The following is a 19,619-nucleotide window of genomic DNA, read 5'->3' on the forward strand; positions in this document are numbered from 1 at the left end:
TGTGCGAAAAATTTGACTGAATGACTGATTTTATATTAGCGAACATTAAACTAAGACCCAAATTACTTATATACGGTAGCTCGCACGATGCAGTATCATAACAAAGAGCAAAAAGTACGCAGTAATAACATTCAAAATGGTTTAAGCGGCAAAAATAGCGAAAGACTGTGAGTGTGACGTCAGCTACAACGTTCGGCTTCAGTCAAATGAAGCTCATCGATGCTAGAGCAGCTATGGCGTCGAATTTGGAGCTGAGTTGTTCAAACCGTGAGTATCATAGCAACCAAAGAGCCAATCCGGAGCGAGGCTGTTGAAGGTAACGCCCCTTCCCGTCTGCACTGTTGGTTTAGCAGGGAGCGGGTACTTAGCAACGCTGTCAATCAAACCTGTTGCTAAGGGGAGAGACGGCGCCTGATTTGTCTGTTATTAACGTTCATATCTTGATTTACAGACACAATAGTGAAATAAAAACACAAGGATCATGTAAAGCGGGTTAATACGAACATTTTAAGACCAAAATGACGAGTCTAGCAGCAGGTACAGAGAGAATATGGCGGCTAGCAGTTTAGCTATCTCCATTTCTATGTGCAGTCTATGGTGTGTGCAAGTATAATAACATGAATAAAACATGAGTAAAAATATGAAATATATCTCGGCTACAAGAGGTGGAGTAAGAAAAATGCAGCGCACAGATGAAAATTACGGCTTATTGCGTTTTTAATAACTGCTATATCCGTGCCAGCTACAAATGACTACAAAGTTAAAGACGGGTTATTATGCAAAATCTACTTTTTTGGCGCTTTCTACCACGTTTTAACCTCATAAAACCACGTCTCAAGAGGTTTTAGATGTTGTTTGTGCATGTTTGAGTAATCTAGCGATCTCTCCTGGGCCTTATTCCAGTCCTTGTCCATGCTCCGATACAGAACAATACACTACAACTTCACAAACCTGACGCAATACAGGACGATAGTGACGATAATGATCTGGAACTCAGCAAATATCACATTTTCAAAACAATTAAAGGTAAAAATATTGAGCTAAATATGTTACGTGTTAGCTATTAATACCCTATTTAAGTGTGAAACCTCTTCTTTTAAAAAAAAACATAACGCTAGGCTGTTGTTGCTAACGCTAACTCGACTGAACTCTGTCTGTTTTAAGCTGCAATAGCGTTTTATTACATTATACTGAGCTCCATAGTTACAATATTGCAGAAAATCAACAAATACACCACGAGTCTCTTTTTTTTTTACCCTGAAAACACTCTCCTAATTGTACCCCTCGGAAAAATTACTTCCATTCATCAAGGCCATTACGGCAAATTATGTTGTTAGGAAAAACACTGTATCCAAGGAGGTCTCTTTAAAGCACGTTTGGTTTGTAATGAAATTTGTGTTAAATGGAACCAGCGATGACAAGTAACATTAATAGAAGAGGAGGCGTCGTACAGTGGCCATGTTGCATCAAGTTTAATGACCATTTTTACCTACGTTTTAGATCAAAATGTCAAAGTACGGCAGCCAAACGACCAAAAACTCTGTCATATAAATTAAAATGTTAGTTCTGCTTGGATGTGCGTAGCGTTTTCGATGAGGCCTGTCCCAAAAACCAGAGTTTCCACGAATAAATACAGTCGTCCCCTCACTACAGGCGCTAACATTTTCTCACGTTTCTCTCTCGTTTAAACTCTCTCAAAGTTCAAACCTTCGTAGGCGTCTTTGTCGGTGCAGAACGTTTCATCGACGTTGTGGGTTTTGTCGGGGAGAAAATAAATTGCAAACGTACAGCACTTCAGAGTCACACTGCGATCCAACGTTTATGTAAATTTGTCTGAACACATTCTGTACTGTACAGGAGACACGGCACGGAGGAGACTGATGGACAATGGTCTACAGTCCAACAGCCAATCAGGACGCAGAACACAATGGTCTACAGTCCAACAGCCAATCAGGACGCACGACACAATGGTCTACAGTCCAACAGCCAATCAGGACGCACAACACAATGGTCTACAGTCCAACAGCCAATCAGGACGCAGAACACAATGCACGCTCATACGATGTAAAAAAAAAACCATGTAGAACTGTAAAAAAAAATCTGAGAAACAGCGAGACCGAGAAAGATGAACCACGTTTTAGTGAGGGACGACTGTAAACTATGGTAATGGTAAAAAGTCACATTTTTATACAGAGCTTTTTCACGTTTAAGTCACTCAACGCTCTTTACATCAAGGAGCCGCTCACACGTTCACACACACGTTCATACACCAGTGCACACAGACAATGGGAGTGATGAGGGTTAAGTGTCTTTGCCCAACGACACAACAGCAGCATTCATCTGTGAGAGCTGGAATCGCACCGCCAACCTGAGGATCAGTGGATCAGACCGCTCAACCAATGATGTTTATGTTGAGAGATTCAAACCACCAAACCTTCAGAAGAGTGGACCAAATACAAAATACCAAAATATATATAGATTAAAAAAAAAATAATAATAATAATAATACCAAATATATAAAAAATAAAATAAATAATAATAATACCAAAAATATATATAGATTAAAATAATAATGATAATAATAATAATAATAATAATAATAATAATAATAATAATAATAATAATAATAATAATAATAATAATTCTTCTTACTTTTCTTACCTTTTTTTTTTTTTTTTTTTTTTTTTTTTTTACTCTACTTCTCACTTTTTAACTCTTGTATATTGTACTAATGTGATGTACTTGTTGTACTTTTTACCTGCCTGGGGACTGCGGATGTAAATTAGCTCTGTAGCTATAATCCGGCATATTTACATTTGTTTACAACAGATGTTCATTAATGTGCATTGTCCCTATCAAATAAAATAAATAAATAAATAAATACCAAATATAAAAATATAATAATAATAATAATAATAATAATAATAATAATAATAACCTAATCATACAATAATATAATATAAATATACCAAATATATGGAATACCAAATACAAAATGTACAGCATGGACACACCAACAGTGCAAATCTATCAATGCAAATAGAAGTATTATTGAGGTATTGTTATTAAAAGACTCATGTTATTCACCTGATCCATGGGCGCCGCCATCGTCATTTGGGTTGTCTTATTTTTGAGTCTTTCGATCTTGACAGTAAATAAATTCTCCAGGGATTACAGAGCCAGTTTAAAGCTTCCCAGAGAATCGCTGCATCTTTTACTCGTTGTTGCACATAAACATTGAACATTTGACACAACCGACCGACTTTATATTATATTTTAACGTCAAAACTTTTCCCAGATTCTCCTTCGAAAGAAACAGGATTAACGCAAAACCGGTGTCACCCTAAAGAAAAAGTGGGCGGGGCTGATTAAAGTCAGTAAAGTGTTCATGAGCCGTATGTCAGAGGAGAAGAAATCCACCGTCTCTACCGTGTTTTGGCTGATGATGCATAATACAGGACCTTTAATTCTAGAAATATATTGGGTTCGCTTCATTCTATGAGTTTAACCGTGTTTTCTCCGTGTTGTTGTGCAGTGGAGACTTGAGCGTGACGGGCAGCGCTCACTGCACCTTCAGCGTGGCTCAGAAGGCCATCGGGAAAGACGACTTCACTCAGATCCCGGAAGGAGTCAACGGAGTGGAGGAACGTATGGCCCTGATCTGGGACAAGGCTGTGGTGAGCGTCTTTCTTTGAATTACAGCTCAACGATTTGGGAGAAACACCAGTAAGAACCGTCAGAAACTCAGTATAAGCAAGTGACGTGTTTGACTCTCGATCGCTCAAATGTTATTGTACAGTTGTCCGTCGTTTATCGCGGGGCTTACGGTCTAAAAATAACCACGCAACAGGCGAAATCCACAAAGTAATCAGCTTATTCTATATGTTTTTGTCTGTAAAACCCCTCACCACACACTTTATACACTTTTCTCACACAGGCGTTAACATTTTCTCACATTTCTCTCTTGTTTTATTAAATAATAGTGAAGGTAAATTTGTCTGAACACATTCTGTGCGGGTTGAGGCCTGGTTTTGTGTCGTCCGTTGGTGTTTTACTCATGTATTTTTATTGAAAACACTGGACTCCGATGTAAAAAGAGAGCTACAGACGTTTAACTCGCAGCTTTGCAAACTCCTTTTTTACAGAAATAATCAAACCAAGTCTCAAAAATAAACAATATGATGGTAAGAAAACCATTTGTCTCCGTCTTTATGCGGTGCCTCAGCTCAAGCGTGTGCTCTTTTCCTCGTCCGTGCTGTCGCTCTTAAAGTGACGGTAACATATTTACGTGAAGCTTAAATAATAACAGTTCTAAGATATTTTAACATCAACAGTGATTAAAAAAAATCAAATATTAAATCTTTCAATATGGAATTATTAATGTAAACATAAAACAGCATTTATAACAAAATATCAACAGTCTAAATTTGCAGCGTTATTATGTATGAATTAAATTTGCTGTGCGGGAGACAAAACAAGCAAGAACGCAAAGGGTGAACCGCGACAGAGCGAGGGACCGCTGTATTACAAAAATAAGAAAACACTTATCTACAACTGCAAAGAAAACGTTAGTATATGGCATTTTTAAAACAACACGAAGTTTCATTAAAAGACGAGAGCAGAACGCACCGAAAACGAGCCATAACGGGGACTTATTCACCCCTCCACGGCTCAAATCTCATTTTATTACAACAAAAACACTCCTCAGATAATATTATCATAACGGGCCTGGTGTGCTAACAATTAATTCCTCATATGAGTGTAATCCGTCGTCTTTAAAGTCATTTCTTTCTGTCTGTGGCTTTGTGAATCGCTTTGATGCTGCGACTGTTTTCACTCACAGATTTGGACTTTCTTGGGCACCGCTCGTACTTCCTGTTCTTTCTCGCATAATTTTAATATTACATACGCACTATTTTTACGTAATGGTTTTCAGTTGGACCAACGGTGGGACGCAGTTTTCGCCGTAATCGTTGTTTTGTGCGATACTGTACGTGCAAAATATTATTATTCATGCGACAAACCGTTACTCAACCTGTTCATGGCTCTGATCCAGCGTTTTTTGGATTCACTGTTACTCTAGTTGATATGATTAGGCAGACTGGGGATTTTTGTCTTTTTTTGTCTTTTTAGCTTCAGCCAAAGTCAATTTTTCTTAAGGGAGTTGCAAAAAAAATGATGTTACGTCAAACGAATGCAAAATAAATGCAAAATTAAACTAAAATATTTCTTTTAGCTGACCCCACATTGGTTGTTTCTAGAATAAAATGATGTTTCTCTGTCTAAGATTGGAACAGGAGCCAGTATTCTTATAATATTAATATTAACAGTATTATAAACCACATTATAAACCCCATCGCAATTAAAGTGCACTGTGTAACATTTCTGGTTGGGTTTCTGCATTAGTACATAATATTCTGTTCTGACTTTTAATTGTGGAAGTGTTGTATTATGCCACAAATGTTGTACAAAACGAGGACTAAACCGGGACTAAACCAGGACTAAACCGGAACTAAAGCAGGACTAAACCGGGATTAAAGCAAGGCTAAACAGGGACTAAACGGGGACTAAACGGGGACTAAACGGGGACTAAACCAGGACTAAAGTGGGACTAAAGCAAGGCTAAACAGGGACTAAACCGGGACTTAACCGGGACTAAACAGGGACTAAAGTGGGACTAAAGCAAGGGTAAATGGGGACTAAACGAGGACTAAACCGGGACTAAACCGAGACTAAACTGGGACTAAACTGGGACTAAAGTGGGACTAAAGCAGGACTAAACCGGGACTAAACCAGGACTAGACCAGGACTAAACCAGGACTAGACCAGGACTAGACCAGGACTAAACCAGGACTAAACCAGGACTAAACCAGGACTAAACATGTTGAATCAGTGTTTCACTTTTCTGCAGCTAAATCCTGGAACATTCTTCCTGAAGATGTGACTCAGACCTCGACTTTGACGATGTTTAAATCCAGACTCAAACTGTTCTGTTTATCTGTGAATACGACTGAAAGGGGTTTATTCTGCACTTTTCTCCCTGAACATTAACTTTATGATGATTATTTATGTTTCGATTTGTTGTATTGTGATTTGAATGCTCTTCTGACATGTATTATTCCATTTGCAGACGACAGGAAAGATGGACGAGAACATGTTTGTGGCCGTGACCAGCACCAACGCAGCGAAGATCCTGAACCTGTATCCCCGAAAAGGACGAATCGCCGTGGGCTCCGACGCAGACCTGGTCATCTGGGACACGGACGCTGTGCGCACCATCACCGCCAAGACACACAACTCGGTAAAACACAGAAACGCTCTATAATCAGTAAAATAACTAACTCCATTTCCATTTTCGTATCTTGACAGTTCTGGCTTTGCCCCAGTGCAAATATATGGTATAAGCAGCTCTCGAGGTTAAAATAAGTCCTCTACGTGCTGTCCGCATCTGATTATAATGTGTTTTACTGTTCGATTAGCATGCTAGTTGTGAAAAGCGGCTCTAAACTCATCACGGTGATCACGGCGCTCTGGAGTATAAGTCGCACCAGTGAAAAAATGCATAATAATGAAGAAAAAAAAACATAAATAAGTCGCACTGGAGTATAAGTCGCATTTTTGGGGGGAAATTTATTCTACAAAATCCGAGACCAAGAGCAAACATTTTATCTTTAAAGTCAAATTATAATAAAAACAATAAACTAGCGAACAGCGTAACACAGACTCAGCAGAATATGATTTTCTTTTAGGGGCTTTTTTGTTCAGTTTTTCTCTAATGTCTTTTAAATGACCTTAAATCTTCAGTGGTACAGGAGGAGTAGATACTGATCACATGTCTAGAGCGCCCCCGTGTGGTCGTCAGTGTGACAATAACGAAGATGTGGACTGATATATTTGAATATTTTCACATAAAAGTCACAAACTATGAAAGTACACAGCACAGCACCGATTTGTGAACTTCATATTCCTCTAGTTGTGGCCATGTAGCTTTTAGCCTGTGATTAGCTTTTTGTTTTCTTCATTGAAATAAGAATAACCTCAGTTTTTTCGCCAGTCCTTCACAAGTTTCTCAGTCACTCCAAATTTTCTTTCCGCTGCTCGATTGCCGTTTTTGGCTGCATATTTTCCCATTAGCGGTTGGTAATCTGCAGAATATGACTTTCTTTTAGGCTACATTTTCGTTCAGTCTTTCTCAAAATTGTACATATTCAGTGGTACAAGCCTAGAGCGCCCTCGTGTGGTCATCAGTGTGACGATAACGAAGATGTGAACTGATATATTTGAATATTTTCACATATAAGTCGCATCTGAGTATAAGTCGCCCCCCCCGGACAAACTATGAAGTGCGACTTGTAGCCCGGAAAATGCAAAAAATTAGGATACTCGTTGTGCAGGACCAGTATCTGCTCCATGTACTGTATTTTCTGGAGTATAAGTCGCACTTTTTTTCACAGTTTGTCCGGGGTTGCGACTTATACGTGAAATATGTTTGTTTTTTCTTCATTATTATGCTTTTTTTTTGGCTGGTGCGACTTATACTCTGGAAAATACGCTATCTGGCTGTTGAGTTTCGTACTTAATAGACAAAATGTTAATTAATTTCAAGTTTATACATCAGTTAGTATCAAAATATAAGAAGTACTTTCGTTAAACCACCTACTTATTCAAATATGCAGTAAAATCTTCGCCGCAGGTGCGTGTAAATAGCGTATCGTTGACCCGAAACGTAATGGGATAGTCGTACATTTGTCACATCTGTTCGTGCGTTTGTGTTTGTGAGAAAAAAGCAGGAGACAGAAGAATGTTTGAGCCGCCGCCAAAGACTTATCAGTTTCTTAAGACGGAAATAAATCCACACTTTTTACAAGATACTGCCCCCGAGTCGAGATTAAAAACAGCCGAGTTCAAAAAGGTATTCCGGCTTGAAACTAGGACAAAAGACCCAATCTCCGCTCTAACTGTTAGCCGTTAGCCGTTAGCCGTAACCTTTGACCTTGTGCGTTCATTTAGGGGGTAGGACTGAGGTTAAAGGGTAAAAGAGGTAGAATATGGACCGGACTGGACTCATGTTTAAATCAGGACGACACTATTACTACTACACAAAAATCTGAATAAAATTGAATAGAATTGAAATACTGAATCTAAACTAGAATCTGAATCCTTGCTGTATGACATTGCTAAGTTACTATTACTACTACTACTACTACTATTACTACTACTACTACTTCTTTTCTGCTACTACTTCTAGCTACTTCTATTCTACTAGTTCTATTGATACTACATCTGCGACTACTGTAACTCAACCTAAAAACATAATACGTCCACTACAGGTGTCGCTTTACTACTATTACTACTACTACTACTGCTACTGCTGCTACTACTACTGCTCCTCCTCCTACTACTACTACTACTACTACTACTACTACTACTACTTCTGCTACTACTACTGCTACTGCTGCTGCTACTGCTACTAATACTATAACACTACCACTACTACTACGTCTATTACTACTTCTACTACTACTACTACCGCTACTACCACTACTACCACTACTACCACTACTACTACTACTACTACTACTACTGCTACTGCTACTACTACAACACTACTACTACTACGACTATTACTACGACTATTACTACGACTATTACAACGACTATTACTACTACTGCTACTACTACCACCACTACCACTACTACTACTGCTACTACTACTACTACTACTACTACTGCTACACTACGACTATTACTACTACTGCTACTACTACTACTACTACCACTACTACTCCACTACCACTACTACTACTACGACTATTACTACTACTACTACTACTACACTACCACTATTACTGAGCTGAAAATACAGGGGACAAATTTCCCTGTTAAATACACTATTAAAATATATACTACACAATTACAGCTAAAACTACTGCTACTACTCCTACTCCTAGTACTACTACTACTACCTTACTGCTACTAGAAACCACTACTCCTCGTGCGTCCTCGTGTACTCCACAGCCTGTCCTCTTCTTCGTCTGATTACATTTCCATCCTTGTAGTCGACAGTGGACCACTCAGAGTGAAGGATTATGGGAATCTTTCAAATACCTCGAGTTTCCACACAGATTCAGAACATGTGCTGATGTTTCAGGATCTAAAAAAAAAAAACGCAGATTTCATGAGGATACGTCGAGGTCATGAGACTGGAGATTTCACAGGACGATTGGCGTAGCGTAGGATCGACACGGTGCCTGGCCGAGGGAGCGTGACCTGCGCAACATGTGGCGTTTAGCTCGTACTTGTACTGCGTCTGGTTTGTGTATTAGGCTTTGAAGGTACTCGTGTAATAACAGTAACATGTGACGCACTTTCAGCCGTAGTTAGAGTCAATATACGGAGAATCAAAGTAAATACCTGCACGGTCTAAAAATAACCCGCAATAGACGAAACCCGCGAAGTATCAGCTTTATTTTTTACAGTTATTCTCTATGTTTTTGTCTGTAAAACCCCTCACCACACACTTTATACACTTTTCTCACACAGGAGTTAACATTTTCTCACATTTCTCTCTTGTTTATAAACAAAACGTTCAAAACTTTGTAGATTTAGTGGTTTAAACCTGGTTTAGACCTGGTTTAGACCTGGTTTAGACCTGGTTTAGACCTGGTTTAGACCTGGTTTAGTCCTGGTTTAGTCCTGGTTTAGACCTGGTTTAGTCCTGGTTTAGTCCTGGTTTAGTCCTGGTTTAGACGTGGTTTAGTCCTGGTTTAGTCCTGGTTTAGTCCTGGTTTAGACCTGGTTTAGTCCTGGTTTAGTCCTGGTTTAGACGTGGTTTAGTCCTGGTTTAGTCCTGGTTTAGTCCTGGTTTAGTCCTGGTTTAGACGTGGTTTAGTCCTGGTTTAGACCTGGTTTAGTCCTGGTTTAGACCTGGTTTAGACCTGGTTTAGACCTGGTTTAGTCCTGGTTTAGACCTGGTTTAGTCCTGGTTTAGACCTGGTTTAGTCCCGGTTTAGTCCTGGTTTAGACCTGGTTTAGACCTGGTTTAGTCCCGGTTTAGTCCTGGTTTAGACCTGGTTTAGACCTGGTTTAGTCCTGGTTTAGACCTGGTTTAGTCCTGGTTTAGACCTGGTTTAGTCCTGGTTTAGACCTGGTTTAGTCCCTGTAAAACCCCTCACCACACACTTTATACACTTTTCTCACATTTCTCTCTACACGATCCTGGTATTTTTATTCCGTAGCTAGTGTTAGCAACAGGTTTGATTGACAGCGTTGTTAGGCGCACACACCACTTGTTTAGCAGGGACCGGGCGCTTAGCAACGCTGCAGAGTTTCCTCCAACAGTCTCATTCCTGATTGGTTCTTTGGTTGCTATGATACTCGTGGCTCGTTGAAAACGCTCCACCAAAAAAAAAAAAAACGCAGGACGGCCAAGACGCACGTCCACCGTAGACTTTGCACGTGAACTTGACGCCCCCCCAGTGTGAACGCACCATTAGTCCACTTCTTTCCACAGTCTATAATAGTGTGTTTAGTAACCATGACAACGTAGTTTAATAACCAACACGTCCTCTTAAATATCAACATATCCATTTTATTTCTTCATACCTTAACGTCTAAAATTACAGAACATTTGCAGCTATTTATGTATTTTTAAGTAGTTTTTTTTGTATTTGTTTTGTTTTTTTTTGTTTTTTTACCATAACTTCCTATGTAGTAGAGTCATATTGTGCATTGACCCTCAGGAACAGCCAACAGGAAACAGGAAATAAGCCAAATCTGTCCATTTCCTGTTTATGTTGAGATTTGCTGCGTTAGCCGTTCAGTAGCGATTAAAACGAGCTCCAAAAACGCGTCTGTGTCATAAATTGTAATCATCTTTTGTTTAAACGGGGCTGACGGGCGAGTTTCAGGGGTAATAACAGGCTTCTCTCTGTGGCTTCGTGATGATGTCAGTCGTCTCATTTCCTGTCGGCGCCGAGCAGCTTCAGCTCGATATTCGCTCCATAAGTTCATACGTAAGACGGCACCTGTGTGTGTCTCGTCTAATGTCAGTGCTTTATCTGGAATGTTCCACAGCAGGGCATTAAATGGATCTGTCTAAGTGTTTTTATCGCTTAAAAATGACTTGTGTCTGTGAGCGAGCGCCACAGATCTGATATGTAACTTGGACTGGCTTATCTAGTAGTATTGGTAGTAATAGTAGTACTAGTAGCAGTAGCAGTAGTAGTAGTAGTAGCAGTAGTGGTGGTAGTAGTAGTAATAGCAGAAGTTGTAGTAGTAGTAGTAGTATTTAGTAGTAGCAGTAGTAGTAGTAACAGCAGTAGTGGTGGTAGTAGTAGTAGTAATAGTAGCAGCAGTTGTAGTAGTAGTAGTAGCGGTAATAGTAGTAGTAGTAGTAGCAGTAGTAGCAGTTGTAGTAGTAGTAGTAGTAGTAGTAGTAGTAGTAGTAGTAGTAGTAGTAGTAGTAGTAGTAGTAGTAGCAGCAGCAGCAGCAGCAGCAGCAGCAGCAGCAGCAGTAGTAGTAGTAGTAGCGGTAGTAGTAGTAGTAGTAGTAGTAGTAGTAGTAGTAGTAGTAGTAGCAGCAATAGGAGGAGAAGTAATAGTTATAGTAGTAGTAGTAGTACTGGTAGTAGCGGTAGTAGTAATAGTAGCAGTAGCAGCAGTAGTAGCAGTTGTAGTAGTATTTCCTTGCTCAAAAATTACTTGTATACTTTCTGTCTGTGACTGGACTCCACAGATCTGACCTGTAACTTGGACTGGCTGATGGAGTAGTAGTAGTAATAGTAGCAGTATTAGTAGTTTGGCTCATCTCCATTAAAACGTCACAGTGCTGTTTGTCTTAAAACACCAGATGCCCTCCCTGTTCTGTGACCGAATGAGCCGCTGTAGATGAGGTCAAAGTTCACTCGGGTCAAACGGGAATCAACCCCCCGACTCTTTTAAAGGCGCAGTATGTGGATTTTTACTGTGCAAAGAGTTTGTGCTAACGCTAACAACAGCTAGCATGTTCTCAGATGATGTAATACTTTATATTTAGACACAGAAAGTACACACCCCTTTAAGAGCAGTTTATACACATTTAAATATAATGTACGGGGACAGAAATCATGTACATGCCCTTTAAAACAATGTGGGTGTTTGTAGCTGGAAAGACGACATCTGCTCGAGTTATTCTGGTACTGAACCCAAATACACGACAGAGGAGGAGGAGAGGAGAGGAGGAGAGGAGGAGGAGAGGAGGGGGAGGAGGAGGAGGAGGAGGAGGAGGAGGAGGAGGAGATACTGAAAGACATAACACACTCTGTCTGACATCATATTTGGCACCGAGCTGCATCTGTCCTGGACTAAACATGGAGTCAGAACAAAACGGAAATGAACTACAATGGAACGAAGGAAGAGAGAGGGAGGGAGGGAGAGAGGGAGAGATGGAGAGGGAAGGAGGGAGAGGGAAGGAGGGAGAGGGAGGGAGGGAGGGAGAGGGAAGGAGGGAGAGGGAGGGAGAGGGAGAGAGGGAGGGAGGGAGGGAGAGAGAAGGAGGGAAGGAGGGAGAGAGAGGGAGGGAGGGAGAGGGAGGGAGGGGGGAGGGAGGGAGAGAGAGAGAGAAAGGGAGAGAGGGAAAGAAAGAGGGAGAGAGAGGGAAAGAGGGAGAGAGAGAGTGTAAGAGGGAGAGAGGGTGAGATGGAGGGAGGGGGAGGGATAGAGGGGTAAAAGGGTGAGAGGGAGAGAGAGGGAGAAAGGGAAAGAAAGAGGGAGAGAGAGGGAAAGAGGGAGGGGGAGAGAGAGAGGGGGGGAGAGAGGGAAAGAGGGAGAAAGGGAGAGAGGAACAGAGGGAGAGAGGGACAGAGGAAAGAAGGGAAAGAGTAGGGAGGGAGAGAGGGAAAGAAGAAAAGAGGGAGAGAGGAAGAGAGGGAAGGGGGGAGAGAAGGAGAGGGAGAGGGAGAAAAGAGGGGGAGAGAGAGGGAAAGAGGAGTTACAGCAATGAAAACCAGAAGTGTACGGACAAATTATGTTCCATATTTTCCAGACTATAAGTCGCATTTTTAGGGGGAATTTATTTTACAAAATCTGAGACCACAGACATTTTATCTTTAAAGTCAAGTTATAATAAAAATAAAATATAGAAGAACAGGCTGAATATCAGTACATCACGCTAACGTAACACATTTATATTTATTCAGCGACATGAAGCACAGACAGAACTGAACACGTGTCTGGTTTGTTAACGTAAGATATTAACAGTTAATCAGATAAATAAAGCAGAAAAAACAAGCAACACGTTTACTCTGGATCTCACTACAAATCAATAAATCCACTGAACTCTTCGTCCTCGGTGTCGATTCTGAACAACTGAAAAAGCGTGACTTATAGTTTTGGAAAATACGTGATGTGTAAAGGTCAGAAAGCAAAGTAAAAAGTGTTGATTTGTCTGGAATGTTCCGCAGTATGGGATTAAACTAATCTATTGTGCATTTAAATTCAAGTAGAGGTGCTCAAATTGCCCCTAAAATACATTGAAAAACATGCATTCTCTCCACGGATCTGTCACTGTAACTTGGCCTGGTTGGTCGTCTCCATGGAGATGAGATATATTAGTTTAACACCATACTGCGGAACATTGCAGGCAAAGCAAAATCATCTCCGTGGAAACAAACGTGCGGTGTACACTGGTGGATCAAGTACTCAGCTTTGTTGTCTTAAGTAAAAGTACAGGTACAGAGGTGAAAAGTTATGAAAAAAAACTACTAAAGTGTAAAAGTATTTAAGTACCTGTTTAAAAATGTACTTTAAGAGTAGAAAGTTAAAGTATTTCACGAGTGTTTTTGATTTATTAAAGTGTTAAACGTAGTAATATTGATTCAAAATGATGCGTATTTTGGTCACAGTAACGATACGAATCAGTTTCTTCATGTTAAAATAAAAAGTATCCACTGTAAAATGTACTTAAATGAATTAAAAACACCCAAAAATTCTACTTCAGTACTGTACTTTACTACTTTTACTTCATTACCTTCCCCAGAAAAGTTACATCACCATAAGAAACAAAACCAGGAGCTCTCGTGTAGTGAATACTCCAGTTTGTCGTACTTTTGTGTCCTTTGGCGCTTCTCGACTATGAAGAATTTCCACTACGTAGTCGGCAATATCGGCACAATCTTAGTTTTTTTTTTTTTTAAAGGTGGATCAAGAAATAATCAGAAAGTAAATGGGAAAATGAAGTGCAAAAATACCAGGATGTTTAAAAAATACTAGTTATTTTTTTTTCTTCTATACCAATATAAAAAATCATTACGTGCAGGTTTTTACGCTGGAACAGAAGCACAAATGAATCGCCCTGATCTCGACTCCTTTTATGATCTAAAACATATATGTCAAACTCAGGCCCAGGGGCAAAATCTGGCCCGTGGTGTAAATATATTCGGCCCGTGAGATCATATCAAATGTGTATTAAACCTGGCCCGCTGGTGTATAGCACATGCACCACTAATACTACAAATCCCAGAATGCTTTGCTGGTACGCTGCAGTCGAGTGTGGCAAATTGAGCTTGAAAATCGAATTTTCAGGGAACGAAATTATTATAATTTTTTTGGCTTGTGAAAAAAATATTTACTTTAAAAAAAACTTGAAAGCCTACAGTGACATAATTTATTTTATTTACCGATATTTAAATAAGAAATGAATACTACTGATGTGTCTTTTAGTTCTATTATTATTATTATACTATTATTATTATTTTATTTCTATTATTAATGTGTCATTCTTGTAATATCAGGCTTGAGTTGTTCCAGGTTTTGTGTTTAAGCAAAACTAAAGTTTGTTTCGATATGAAAAGATTAAAAATGACACATCAGGTGCAGTCAATTTTTACGTAAATATTGAGTTTGGTCCATGAATTTTTCTCAATTTTTTTGTTTTGTCCCAGTGTGAATTTGAGTTTGACGCCCCTGATTTTGATCCTGATACTTTTTCAAACTTCTAGTAAAATGATTGGAGTATTTCAGACTGTCTGGACGCTCCCTCATTCACTGTCTCCTCTTTCCCGTCCGTCCTCAGGCTGCAGAGTACAACATCTTCGAGGGCCTGGAGCTGCGCGGGGCCCCTCAGGTGGTCGTGTGTCAGGGGAAGATCGTCCTGGAGGATGGGACCCTCCACGCCTCCTCCGGGGTCGGGCGCTTCATCCCCTGCTCCCCTTTCCCAGACTTCGCCTACAAACGCATCAAGGCCAGGAAACAGGTACAGTACTGCGTTTGTGCGGCAAAATATGCGTCAAGATTTTGTTTTTTCTGTGTTTTTCTTCTTCTCAGGACATGAAACAACATTGTGAACTGCCTGTAAATATGAATTAACGTGTGTTCTATTGTAAATATACAAACACATCTTTCTTTTTATGCTTTGAAAAACATTTAAACATTTTTTGGGGAAATTTCAACACTGGTTTAGATGCAACGTTTAGGCCGGAATAAGAAAAACAATCAGAGGAAATTTACTTGCAGTTACACCGACTGACCACTGAATTGATCTCAATGGAGTGTGGCAGCAGAGAGCACTCCAGAGGCTCCACCACATAAACCAATGCATTAAAGAGAAAGTTGTTTTAGTAGCTGTCCACTGCACCAGAGGGTTAAATTACTGTATATTTTGATTGTTATTTTAGCTGTTTTCTTTATTGCAAACTGCAGCGTTCATGTAAAATGGGTTGATAATACAACTGGGTCCATTGGTTTCCTGTTAAAAGCTGCTGTGCCTCAAATCTTCATAAGTTTATAGAGGCAGAATATTTTGATTTCAGACATTTTCAGAGCCTCAACTTTTCAATATAAGGGGGTAATAATAAAAACCTGTCAAAATAAGTAAGTTAAATAAGTGAATGAAGAGGGAACACCACTATAACGTGTTTAGAAGCTCACGAATCTGTACTTATATATTGTAAATTCAGCTTATTCTGCTTATTTTGTGTGGTAAAAGAAACATTCAAGTCTGTCAACTGCACAAAACGCTGCAGGAGTGAAGACGTTTCGCCGCCTCTTCAGCTCTGGTCAGATCACTGCCTTATATCTGTCTGAAGGAGGAGCTAACGACACTGAAACTAAAAACACCCATTGTGTGTAGTCTAGGTCTAAACAGGGCCGGTCCAGACTATAATCAGACTGAGCAGCTGCTTGGGGCCCAGAGGCCAACAGGGGGCCCCCAAGAGCCCATACATTTACATTGAAAATAATATAATATGTCAAGTTTTATTGGACACAGGGCTTGTGTGTTTACAGAAGTCTAAATATTCATCTAAAACTATTACATTTGTTTTATTTCTATAGTAGTAAAATATCTGCTGCTGTGTTTGTTTAAATAATATAATATAAATTTAAGAAACACACAACTGGAACACACTAAAATCCACCAGAAATTAAGAAAAAATGTCTAAAATTAAAAAAAATCTTAAGCCCCCTCTTATATGTTTGTGTCGTTCTTATATGTTTGTGTCGTTCTTATATGTTTGTGTTGTTCTTATATGTTTGTGTCGTTCTTATATGTTTGTGTTGTTCTTATATGTTTGTGTTGTTCTTATATGTTTGTGTTGTTCTTAGATGTTTGTGTCGTTCTTATATGTTTGTGTTGTTCTTATATGTTTGTGTCGTTCTTATATGTTTGTGTTGTTCTTATATGTTTGTGTTGTTCTTATATGTTTGTGTTGTTCTTATATGTTTGTGTTGTTCTTATACGTTTGTGTTGTTCTTATATGTTTGTGTCGTTCTTATATGTTTGTGTCGTTCTTATACGTTTGTGTTGTTCTTATATGTTTGTGTTGTTCTTATATGTTTGTGTTGTTGTTGTGTTGTTGTAGTTGTCACATTCTGGATGTTTTCAGTCTGATGTTGCTCAAACACAAAAACAACTGGTCAAAGTGACGAGAGCAGAGTCAGAATGTGTCAAATGTGAATCACCAACAGCTGAACCAGGAGGGGCCCCAGAGACACATTCAGCTTAGGGCCCCTGAGAGGAGGGGGCCCCAGAGACACATTCAGCTTAGGGCCCCTGAGAGCTGGAACCGGCCCTGGATCTAATGATTTAGACTCATTTCTGTGTCGTTTTCTCCTCCTTTCAGACAGATATAAGTCAGTTTCCAGCAGTGATCTGAGCAGAACTGAAGAACGAGCAGCAAAACATCTTCACTCCTACAACTTTTTGTCCAGTTGACAGATTGTGATGTTATATTCCCTAAAACCAGGTTGTCTCCCAAACGACAGCGAGTTCCTGGAGGTCCATTACTTCATACGTTTGGCTTTGTCGAGCAGTGGCCTGAATTAGTAATGGAACAACGAGCTGAAGTCTTAAATCATGTTAAACGAAATCAGATGTATTTGAGTGGATTTATAAAGTTTGACCACGGTAAAGGCAGTTTTAATGTTTGCCTTATGTCACTTTCTTCTCCAGATATTAGTGTTTCCTAATTGGCTGCCAGAGATGAAGTTATAACGGGCACGATAACAAGGCTGTGATCTTAGTCAGTGCGGGGTTTTCTTAGATGTTTACTTCAAACAGTAAAGATTCTTCGATGAGTACTACTACTACTACTACTACTACTACTACTACTACTACTACTACTACTCACGTTTTCTACACATTTTTACACATATTCAATCTCAAATGTGCAGAAATTACTATTTATTCAATACAATATCCTCAGTAGATCTGATTATACCCTGTGAAAACTTACCAAAAATGTACTTTAGTTTAGATTTTTTACAAATTTAAAGACGCACTATGTTACTTTTCTGTTAGAGAGGGTTTGCCAACTTCTCGTCTCCATGTACATGTTGTTTTCTTGCTTGGAATGTTCCACAGCGGGGCTTTAAACGTATCAGTCTTTCTGTTCCACGTGTTTTCATTGGCAAGGCAAGTTTATTTGTGCAGCACAATTCGTACACAAAGTAACTCAAAGTGTTTTACAGAATAAGAAAGACGTCACATAATCCAAATGACGACAAATAATCATCATAAAATTAACGTTAAAAGAGAAAAGTGCAGAATAAACCCCTTTCAGTCGTATTCACAGATAAACAGAACAGTTTGAGTCTGGATTTAAACTTTGTCAAAGTCGAGGTCTGAGTCACATCTTCAGGAAGAATGTTCCAGGTTTAAACTGCAGAAAAGTCCTGGTTTAGTCCTGGTTTAGTCCTGGTTTAGTCCTGGTTTAGTCCTGGTTTAGTCCTTCATCTTGAAAACAGGGACCAGAAAAGTTCCACAGTTCACCTTCAAGACTGATGAGTTATTGATCCTTAAAGTAAAAGTACAATTCAACAAATACTTCCACTACTGAATACTGATAGTTAAATTGTTACTGTTACTTAAAGTTTGACTTATCTGTGGAACATTATGTTATAATTTGGACCTTTTAAATCTTAAAAACGACTTAGTAACAGAAACATGTCTGACTTCTGCTGTGCCCGAAGTCGCCGTAAAACAAAGATCATCGCCACAAAAACCCGTGAAGTCGTCAGCAGCTGTTTCTGTGGATATCTGCACGTGACGCTAACGAGTTGCGTATTTTCTTCCCTTTGACGTTCCTCGTTTCACAGATTAAAGAAATAAAATAGTGTTGATCAGAGCGATGACGAAGATTAGTCCAACTTTACGTGAATCACTGAGTCAATTTCAGTGTGTAATGAGAAAAAGAAACAACTATAACACGGTTAAAAGCTCTAAAAAAGTTCATTTATAGCTCCACTTTAACACAGACACATGGTTTTTTATTAAACTTGTCGTCGGCAACACGATCTGGCTTTGGACTTTTACAGGAACTCTGCAAAAAAAACCACATACATTCTCCTCACTCAACACGACATGTAATACTAAACAGGTGTCACCTCAAAGAAACGCTTTTGTCCGTTTGTGTTTTCATCTTTCTTCTCCTCTTTCCGTTTCAGCTGGCCGTCCTGAAGGCAGTGCCCAGGGGAATGTACGACGGTCCCGTTTCGGAATATTCCCTGTCTCGCGGCGGGACTCCCTCCGCTTCGGCTCGCACCTCTCCGACCAAACAGCCCGTCAGAAACCTGCACCAGTCCGGCTTCACTCTGTCAGGTGACCGCAAACATTCACGCTCTGGGTTTGAATATCTGTTCAAACCAGTTTTTGCTTTGCCAGACTGTCATTTCATGTTATGATAGAAACCAGAAACATGTGAACATAATCCACATGTGCGCCGGGAATGACAGGCTGAGGGCGCTGGGACTGGAGGAACTTTGTGGAGAAATTGTACTAGTGCTGTGTTTCTCGGAGTATAAGTCGCACCAGACAAAAAATGCACAGTAATTTAAAAAAAAAACTAAAAAAAACAAACAAAAAACATACAAGTTGCTCTGGACCAGACAAAAATACATAATAATGAAAAAAAAAAAAAACATATATAAGTTGCACTGGAGTATAAGTCGCACCAGACAAAAAAAATGCACAATAATTAAAATAAAATAAATAAAAAATAAACCATACAAGTAGCTCTAGAGTATAAGTCGCACCAGCCAAAAAAATACACAATAATTAAAAAAAAACAAAACAAAAAACAACATACAAGTAGCTCTGTAGTATAAGTCGCATTAGACAACAAATGCATAATAATAAAGAAAAA

The 19,619-nt window shown here is 39.4% G+C and overlaps 1 protein-coding gene across 1 annotated transcript in view; it reads left to right on the forward strand.

Moving 5' to 3' along the window:
• dpysl3 (dihydropyrimidinase like 3) overlaps nt 1–19,619 on the forward strand; it is an 82,944-nt gene that overhangs the window by 50,920 nt on the left and 12,405 nt on the right. Inside the window, exons 10-13 of the mRNA XM_033978711.2 lie at nt 3,536–3,677; nt 6,131–6,301; nt 15,053–15,232; nt 18,922–19,075. Of these exons, the coding sequence (XP_033834602.1) occupies nt 3,536–3,677; nt 6,131–6,301; nt 15,053–15,232; nt 18,922–19,075 (647 nt within the window). The remainder of the gene's footprint in view (nt 1–3,535; nt 3,678–6,130; nt 6,302–15,052; nt 15,233–18,921; nt 19,076–19,619) is intronic.

The sequence above is a fragment of the Periophthalmus magnuspinnatus genome, chromosome 14, assembly GCF_009829125.3.
Source record: "Periophthalmus magnuspinnatus isolate fPerMag1 chromosome 14, fPerMag1.2.pri, whole genome shotgun sequence".
Taxonomy (NCBI): Eukaryota; Metazoa; Chordata; class Actinopteri; order Gobiiformes; family Gobiidae; genus Periophthalmus; species Periophthalmus magnuspinnatus.